The sequence below is a fragment of the Penaeus vannamei genome, chromosome 35 (genome assembly GCF_042767895.1).
Source record: "Penaeus vannamei isolate JL-2024 chromosome 35, ASM4276789v1, whole genome shotgun sequence".
Classification (NCBI taxonomy): Eukaryota; Metazoa; Arthropoda; class Malacostraca; order Decapoda; family Penaeidae; genus Penaeus; species Penaeus vannamei.
The window spans coordinates 29862523-29872522 of record NC_091583.1 but is presented as its reverse complement, the minus strand read 5'-3'; the positions used below and the strand labels follow the sequence as shown (position 1 = coordinate 29872522).

Genomic DNA, 10000 nt, shown 5'->3' with positions numbered 1-10000 from the left:
ACCATTAACAGAGCCGAAGGAACACCATTAATGTAGCTGAAGCGGCTCCATTAGACTAGCTGAAAGGGCGCCATTAGGACAGCTGAAGGGTTGCCATTAGGACAGCTGAAGTGGCACCATTAATGTAGCTGAAGCGGCTCCATTAGGATGGTCGAAAGGGCGCCATTAGGACAGCTGAAGTGACTCCATTAAGCTAGCTGAAGGGGCGCCATTAATGTAGCTGAAGCGGCTCCATTAGACTAGCTGAAAGGGCGCCATCAGGACAGCTGAAGGGGCACCATTAGGAGAGCCGAAGGAGCACCATTGGAGGGCTTAAGAGGAAGGCCGAAGGGGCGCCATTAGGAGGGCCGAAGGAGGGCTATTGGAGGGCCGAAGGGATGCCATCAGGAGGGCCAAAAAGGACACTTAGGAATCCGAGAGAGGCATTTGGAAGATGATAAGAGAAAAAATAATGATAATAGCAGTCGTGATAATTAATCATAACCAAATAATGATAGTGAAATGATAATAGTAGTAGTAGTAGTAGTAACAGTAACAATGATGATGATATTGATAATAATAATAATAATAATAATAATAATGATGATGATATTAATAATAATAATAATGTTGATAATAACATAATGATGATGATAATAATAATAATAATGATAATAATAATAATGATAATGATGATGATGATAATAATAAAGATAATAGTAATAATAAAAATAATGATAATAATAAAAATGATGACAATAATAAAATTTATAATAATAACAATAATAACAATAGTGATAATAATAACACTGAATAATAGCAACAATAATAACAACCACACCCTCCCCCCCTCGCCAACCCCCTCCCTTTCCCCCCCGCAGCATCACCGCCACCGCCGCCGCCATCGGGGCCGCCGGCATCCCGCAGGCGGGTCTGGTCACCATGGTGATGGTGCTGGACGTGGTGGGGCTCCCGGCCGAGGACATCACACTCATCATCGCCGTCGACTGGCTCTTGTGAGTGGGGGGGCGGGGTTTTTATTGTGTTTGGGGGGGGATGGGGGATGGGGGGGGACGTGTGTGTGTTGGGGGGGGGGGGGTGTATGTGGAGGATGTATGTGTGGGTGTGGGTGGGAGGATGTGTGTGTGTGTGGGTGTGTGGGGGTGTGGGTGGGTGGGAGGATGTATGTGTGTGTATGTGTGTATGTGGGTGGGAGGATGTGTGTGTGGGTGGGTGTATGTGGGTGTGTGTGTGTGTGTGAGGGGGGGGTGTATGTGGGTGGGAGGACATGTGTGTGTGTGTGTGGGTAGGTGGACGTGTGTGTGTGTGTGTGTGGGTGGGAGGATGTGTGTATGTGTGTATGTATGTGGGTGGGAGGACATGTGTGTGTGTATGGGTGGGTGGGTGTGTGTGCGCGTGTGTGTGTGTGTGTGTGTGTATATGTGTGTGTGTGTGTGTGTGTGTGTGTGTGTGTGCGTGTGTGGATTTGTGGGTGTATGTGAGTGGATGTGTGTGTGTGTGTGTGTGTGCGTGTGTGTGTGTGTGTATGTGAGTGGATGTGTGTGTGTGTGTGTGTGTGTGTGTGTGTGTGTGTGTGTGTGTGTGTATGTGTGTGTGTGTGTGTGTGTGTGTGTGTGTGTGTATGTGTGTGTGTGTGTGTGTATGTGTGTGTGTGTGTGTGCGTGATGGTTTGTTGAGTTGCGGCTGTGTCGGTCCTTTTCATGCATCGAAAGAAATTTCTATTCTATTCAAGTTAACTGCCTTATGCATGTTCCATCTGCCATCAACTATCCTTTCCCATTGATTGTTTTATTCCTACCTATTATATGTTTATTTTCACCCTAACTTATTTTTATTATTCTCAATCCACAGTTCTCCAATTCCATTTTTAGGACCGATTCCTTACCTTAACGATCGTGTTAATTTTCAAATTAAAGGCCTTATTCATGTTCCATCTGTAACTACCAATTCATTTCACTAATTCATTCCTACCTGTGTTTTTTTTTTAATATTCCAATCCGCACCCTCCATTTTATTTATTTATTTATTCCAATCCACGCCATTCCATTTTTAAAATGAATTCTAATCCGCACCCTCCATTATTTTTTTCCATACTCTCCATTTTCATTTTCATTTATCTATTCTAATCCACCCCCTCCATTTTCCTTTATTCTATTCATTCTAGTCCACCCCCTCCATTTTCCTTTATTCTATTCATTCTAGTCCACCCCCCCCATTTTCCTTTATTCTATTCATTCTAATCCACCCTCTCCATTTCCTTTTCATTCACTCCCCACCCCCCCTCCGCTGCTCCCCCAGGGACCGCTTCCGCACCCTGATGAACGTGCTCGGCGACAGCATCGGCGCCGGCCTGGTCTACGAGCTGAGCAAGAAGGAGCTGGAGAAGATGGGCAACGTGAACGCCAACGGGGACCTGGAGCGTCCGTCCAGCGAGATCGGGATGGACGCCGTCGAGTCCAGCAAGATGTGAGAGGGCGGGAGAGGGACGGTCCCGCCGACGCCCTGAGCTCGAGCTGCCGAGGGACGAGCGCGGCCAGCTCCTTCGACCGGTTCCTCTCTCGCTTCCACGCTACAGGCTCCTCCCGCAGGCTGTAGCACACCCTCCCGGGGAACCTGCGCAGGGCTGGATAGGGCTAGAAGCCTCCCGAGACGAAACACTTGACGCAGGGTGGCGTTCCGAGGCGCTCGCTGGGCGCCTCACTCTCCCCCCTCCCTTAAAAGAAGGATAAATACACAAACGTTTACGTAAACAGGGAAAAGTAACTCTTGTTCAGGGTTTTAACCTCTGGAAAAAAAACATCAGGTATGTGTTGTTTTTTCGGTGATCCATATTTCCTTAAGGTGGGCAGTCGAGGGCGCTAGAACCTTAGTCCTTCTACACGCTGAGGCGGTTGAGGTCCATCGCGCGTCGCAGTGGAATGCCGATTCCAGCGTCTAAGACTTCCACGCTGTCTAATTATAAGAGCGAAAATATGTATTAAAAAAATGATGTCTTGTAGAATTACTGTGGTCTGTGAAGATAAAACTTCCTTTCCTTCGATGGTATTATCCTTCTCTTTGGTTCATGTTTCCAAAATAATGTTGCCAGACTTTCTCTTCCTCTGGTGACTGTGATTTCCTGAAGGGTTATTGTAAAGCACTTTCTACACCACACTCACTGTCATGTCTTGTATCAGATCTTCAACAACTTGGCTACCATTTTTGTATGTATAATTTCCTTTCCTTTTATAATTATCAAACTATGTATAAAAAAACATTTATGCCTTTATCTATTCTTGCACTGTAATATTATGATTTATTTTGTATTTTGTTGACTGGCGAGTGAAACCATATCATTACTGTAGAAGAGGCTGAGGGGCCACACCAAAGTGCATAAAATAAGTGCATTTATTGTATATCAGAAGAAATTTAGGTAGATATAGCGTTTTGAATTGTATAGAGAGCAGTTTTGTAATTGTTGTGTTATTGGAAAGTCTACAGATATATATTTGTTGTAAAGTAGTTTGGAATTTCTCAGTGGCTGTCTGTGTTGATGTTTACTGTTGGGGTCGAAGGCCTGTCGGTCAGAGTCAGAGTCTGATGAAAAGGTTCAGCAAAACGGACGCAGAAGGAGGTTCCACTGATGGCTATATATACGAGTGTATACATATATACATACATACATATGTATGTATATATATATATATATATATATATATATATATATATATATATATATATATATATACATATATATATATATATATATATATATATATATATATATATATATATGTATGTATGTATTTATATACATGTATGTATATTTATGTATATATATGTATTCATACATATATATATATATATATATATTTACATATATATATATATATATATATATATATATATATATATATATATATATATATATATATATATGTACATATACATAAATACATATACATAAATAAATATATTAATATATGCATATATATATATATATATATATATATATATATATATATATATATATATATATATACATATACACATATATGTATATATATCGATATATATATATACACACACAAATACATGCTTATATATATATATATATATATATATATATATATATATATATATATATATATATATATATATATATATATTTATAGATATATATTTGTATGTGTGTCTGTGTATGTGTGTGTGTGTATCTATAGGTGTATATATATATATATATATATATATATATATATATATATATATATACATACATACACACACACACACATATATGTACATTAATGTCTTGGAGAACGAGAACCAAACTCCTCAGGTCACTTTTGCTAAAAGACGAACCAGAGGATCCCGCGCGAGGAACGGTTCCAGATCATGTACATTTTAGAAAACACAGTATTGTACATTTTTCATGAGATTTCTTCGAGGAGTTGAAGCATCACCTACGCTGTATATATCCGGTGAAATGTACAGAGAGAAATGCGGTCCCTGAGTGTCTCCGTGAGATGAGTTCCTTCTATGGGAAAAAAAAATTAATAAATTGGGGTCATTGGAAGGTTCATTTGTGTCACGATGCACACGCTACTTGTTCCAGAATATTGTTCATACTCCTATAAATTAGTCATTTTTTAAGACAGAATATTGTTCGTATTCCTCTAAATTACTTAGTCAGTTTTTTAAGACAATAACATACATTTGTCAGACATTTTTTTCACTTTTTTGTACCTTTCACTTTCTGTTCCGTTGAGCATTGTTTTAAGTATATATCTGATTACCTTTTGGTGTAGTCACTACATGGGCGGTTATGAAATTGTTCAGGGATATATAAAAGACGTTTAGTTCAAGAAATAAAAGGCAGAACGGACGTCTCGCTAACCATTTGTGTGTTAGTACATGTGAATATTTTTTTAAATACTACCATAGAGGGAGTCACATCATGCACACAGTTAGGGACTGCATATGTCTGTTTTCCTTTCCTTTTTCTTTTCTTTCTGACCTTTTTTCCAGCAAAGAAACAAGTGAACACAAGGATGAATCCTATTTAACTTTTAATATTAAAGAAGGGTAGTTGTAGCAACCGCGTGAATGGTACCTTGCGTTCCCTGAACTGTTTGCGAGCCAGACTGGGTTGTGTTCCCCGCCCCCAGCGCCGCCACCCGCAGGAGGCGAGCGAGTCTTCGAGAAAGGGCGTCTACGCTAATCTCCAGAGCGATATTTGATCGTAAAATAAGCCTTTTCCGTAATAAAAGTTTCCTTTCTGTATATCCAGTTGCTAGAAGTGATGTAACTACAATATAATGCTTATGGATGCTGTTAGTGTCATCGTTATTGGAAGAAAGTTAGCTAAAAGACGTGTGACATTTTGTATTTATTGATTTTTATTTTTTTTGGCCAGCGCGGGAACAAAATTTTATGGTTTTACGAAGAAAAATTATTCTAGGCGATTGATATTTTGTTTGCTCGGGATCACAATTCAAGGAAGGTTTGCTGTTTTTTTCCTCCTCTTTATTTTTGTGTGAGAGTTTTTAATTGTAAGGATACGGTTTTTTTTCTTGAAATCTTACTCTTCTTAATAATTGTACTTGAATCTTGTAGCTACATTTTTTATATATAGAATATAGATAGGTGAAGTAAATTTTAAGGACTATTCGTGCTTAGCATCAAATAACCACAGTTTTATGTGAAGTATCTATAATGAAATTAAAACTTGATTTCCCTTCTTGAAGATATTTGTAATCTGCACACGACATAAATAACATATTTCCGTCCCACATACAAGCAAAAAAATGATAATGATAATTACAAGTCAATTCACAAATCCAAAAATAAATACGTGCTTCCCACATTTTTTTTCTTCATTAAAAAAAAAGTTCTGTATATGGGACCTAAATTATGTTATTGAATAATACGAATGCAGTTGAATAAGTTTTTTTTTTTTTTTTTGAACGAACGACAACCTGTATTATACATAAATGCCGTACAAACTCGCGGACCAAAAAAACAAACAAAGAAAAAAATCACAACAAAATTGTGGATTTTATTTATGTAATCAAAGTCAAATGGTCAGTAAGGAGCAGATCACGTGATGTGCGAATCTAAGGTTAACTCTATTCTTCTCCTAAAGCAAACTGTATGTTAAGGTCGAACTGCAGTATGAGTAATAAAAGTTTATAATACAAGTGGAAGTTGTCTTATTGCATTTATACACCTGTTGTTCTTCTGGTATTGGCATTGGTATTAGCTCAATTGAGAAGTTAAGGATTTTTTTCATATTTATCTATATATATCTATCAATTTATCCATTGTTATGATTATTAACATCATTATTATTATTATCAAGCTTTGAGTCAAAGGGTACACTTGAGAGCTTCAGGTTATCCACTGAAGTGATTAAGACTCTATTAATCAGATTTGGATGCTGAGGCAACTGCGTTCGAGACTGACTCACAATCACTTCTCTAGACTTAGTAGGACTTAATTTCATGCCCCACCGAGAGCACCACGAGTGAATCATCATCAGGTCTACAGTGAGACTGTCAGCTACTATTTGCCTGGTTGCCGGAGAAGGAATATCAGCATAGAGAGAAGTATCATCAGCATATGCTAACATTTTATCAGTAATGCCAGACCACATATCGTTTGTATATAAAACAAAGAGCAAAGGGCCAAATACACTTCCCTGGGGAACCCCAGAAGACACGGGAATACGAGCTGAAACTACCATCAACATGGACACGCTGCTGCCTGCCAGTTAAAAATTTAGTTAAAATACTTAAAACTTTACCACCTACACCAAAAGATTGTAACTTAAAAATTAAACCCTTGTGATTAACAGTGTCAAAAGCTGCACTAAAATCCAGCGAGACAAGTCTTGACTCATGACCCTTATCTAAATCAGACTGCATTTCATGCACCAACATAAGCAGTGCATCATTGCAGCCGAGTTCCTTTCTAAAACCCAAATGAGTCTCTGGAAGAAACGGTCTCAAATGTACAGAAAGACGTTTGACCAGCAAACGTTCAAAAACCTCGGATAAGATTGGTGTAATTGAAATAGGCCTATACTCAGTAAGTAACATTACCAAAGCGCCAGCACTCTGAAAATTACCCTTTACGAACTAAAAGGCGTAAGATTACGCCTAATTTGGGAGCTAATTAACCATTTAGTGTTTTTAAAATCAAAGGAAACAAACCATTAGAGTCTACTCCACCATATTCATCTAATTCTGATTACAGATATTGATTTCAGAGGACCTGAAAGCAAATGAATTAAAGCATGGCAATGGGTGACATGAAAGAGAGAGTTCAATATCTTTTATACTTTGTTTTGAAATAAAACAATCTGCTAACAAGGTAGCTTTCTCAAACGGACTATACATAACACTATCATCAGATTTCATTAAAGGAGGAACGGAAGACTCATAACCACCGGTTATGAGGCTGTGAGGCTTGTCAGAGAACTTTCAAATTAGCATTATATTCAGATTTAGCCTCCTTATAAACATTAGTTGCTGTATTTCGCATGGCAACATAATTCTCCCAACAAAGACGAGTACGGTTAGCAGACCAGAGATTGTAGGCAGCATGTTTGTCCCTATAAGCCTGGTGACACCGTTCATTAAACCATGCTTTATCATGTGAACGAGATTTCAGAGTTTTGCCGGGTACAAACCTCGTCATGATGTCCAACAATAAAAAGTTCAGAGCTTTAACAGGACAAGGAGCATTATAAACATTTCGCCAAACATTGCTATCAAAAGCATGGTAGGCCCCATTCCAGTTAATTCTAGACTTCTAGAAAACTTGTTTAGTTAGAGTAAAATCTGGTATAGGAAAGTCCAGCTGGATCTTACATGCTAGACTGCAGTGGTCGGAAGAACCTATTGGCGCGATGGAGTCTACATCAACTACCCCTCTCACATCAGTTAGTAAATTATCTAAAAGATTACCACTCCTGTGAGTTGCACCGCGGACTAACTGCTCTCACCCAACTACATCTGCCAAATCTGAGGCAGAAATGCCATGTCAGTCAGATGGGGACACGGAGTTCAGCCAGTCTCGGTGGTGAGCACTAAAATCACCTATGAATATATAGCAAGATTTACTATCATTCTCTTGAACAGAAATGTACGGTCATCCAACAATCATAAATGTTGTCATCGGAAGTTGGGACTTCTATAAAGACTAAAAAATCAGAAATGATTAAAACGACTACACACTCTCACAACCATGTATTCGTGACAACCACATTCATACGACTAGCATTAGAACCAACCCTAGAATTTAAACACAAACGGGCTCAAGACAGAGAATTCCCACATAACAACAAGGGTTTATTATTATTATGTAAAAGCAACACTGATGTGTACCTTTCAGCACAACAAATAATGTTAAATTTTGTCGAGATAACTGCAAATCCCATTCAAATTCCGATGAAGTTACAATACTTTGGACGGCAAGGACCAGGATTCAGCTCAGCATCACCAAACAAAGCAACAATTCCACAAAAGAATATAACCTTAAATTTAAGAAAGAACTCAATTATACCCATATATGTATATATATGCACACATATACATGCACACACACACACACACACACACACACACACACACACACACACACACACACACATATATATATATATATATATATATATATATATATATATATATATATATATATATATATATATATATATATATATATGTGCGTGTGTGTGTGTGTGTTTGTGTGTGTGTATGTGTGTGTGTGTGTGTGTGTGTGTGTGTGTGTGTGTGTGTGTGTGTGTGTGTGTGTGTGTGTGTGTGCATATATATATGCATATATACATATAATCTTTCTCCTACTCATTTCCAGAAGTGAGTAGGAGAACTAAGGATTTTACTAGAGTTATCCGTCTAAAATAACGTTTTCTGAAATTAGTTTATTTATAGTAGAAAACGAAAAGCTGTGAAGAGCTAATACTAACTCCGATATTTTGATCATCATTTCCATTATTACATCTACAGTATGTACTCCTGCTGGCATTTTATCCTATTGATGGTTAAATAATTAGCAATAGCACTCTAGAATGCTACAAAGACTGGATAAAGTAGAATAAAAGGATTAGAATAACAAATAAGAGAAGAAGAAATCAGAAATTTTGGTGGTTACAATCTCTAGTTATACATTCTTATCTAAAACACGTGACCTTCACAGCTTGCTTTTAAACGATCAATAGAAGAGTCACGTTGAGGTTGAAAACAAACTGCAGTTTTCCTAATCACAAAGAAAACTAATATTTATGGGAGCACTCCATGTGGCTCGTGTGAAAAAACTAGGGCTGCCAGGTTTATTACATACAATTACACACGTGTACCTGGTATTACATCCCACATAAAATAAAACAGATTAATGTGGACCTGTACAAGATCACAAACAACTTTATAGACATCAACAAACACGAATACTTACAAGCAGCACACTCACGCAACACACGGAACTCACATACCAGTCAATTCGTCACATACCACACCAACACTCTCTTACAACCACTCCTTCTCCCCACGTACCATATGCAGCTGGAACGGGCTTCTCCAACACATAATCGAAACAAAAAACACTCATTGCTTTCATTTACAAATTAAACAAACACATTACACTACAGGCACTTTCACAAACATGTACACTGCCACTTGCACCCAGATCCTTTCCCTCACGCCCAGCAACCAGCCACAAATAGGCGTGTTATACCCTACGCATTATTAACGAGAATGAGATTTAAAACCCATCAAACAATCAGGTAACTTACCATTCATAAATTCCAAAAGGCAGTCGCGCAAAGACAATGAATCAGGTGGGAAAAACTTATGATTTACATTTACGGAAAATATAACGTGATTCGTATTTTACCTTCTTGAAGTAATGTGATTTACATTTGTAAATACAACGAAAACTCTTAAAGTGCTGTCACACTAGCACTTTTCCTGTCAATCTTTTTTACAATTTTCGGGAATTT

The 10000-nt window shown here is 38.0% G+C and overlaps 1 protein-coding gene across 4 annotated transcripts in view; it reads left to right on the top strand.

Moving 5' to 3' along the window:
• Nucleotides 1–3672, top strand: part of LOC113815323 (excitatory amino acid transporter 3) — an 89982-nt gene extending 86310 nt beyond the window's left edge. For all 4 annotated transcript variants that reach the window (XM_070114349.1, XM_070114348.1, XM_070114351.1 and 1 more), the window contains exons 11-12: nt 861–995; nt 2299–3672. In XM_070114349.1, the coding sequence (XP_069970450.1) occupies nt 861–995; nt 2299–2470 (307 nt within the window). In that variant the 3' untranslated portion in view covers nt 2471–3672. The remainder of the gene's footprint in view (nt 1–860; nt 996–2298) is intronic.
• Nucleotides 3673–10000: the final 6328 nt, after the last annotated feature.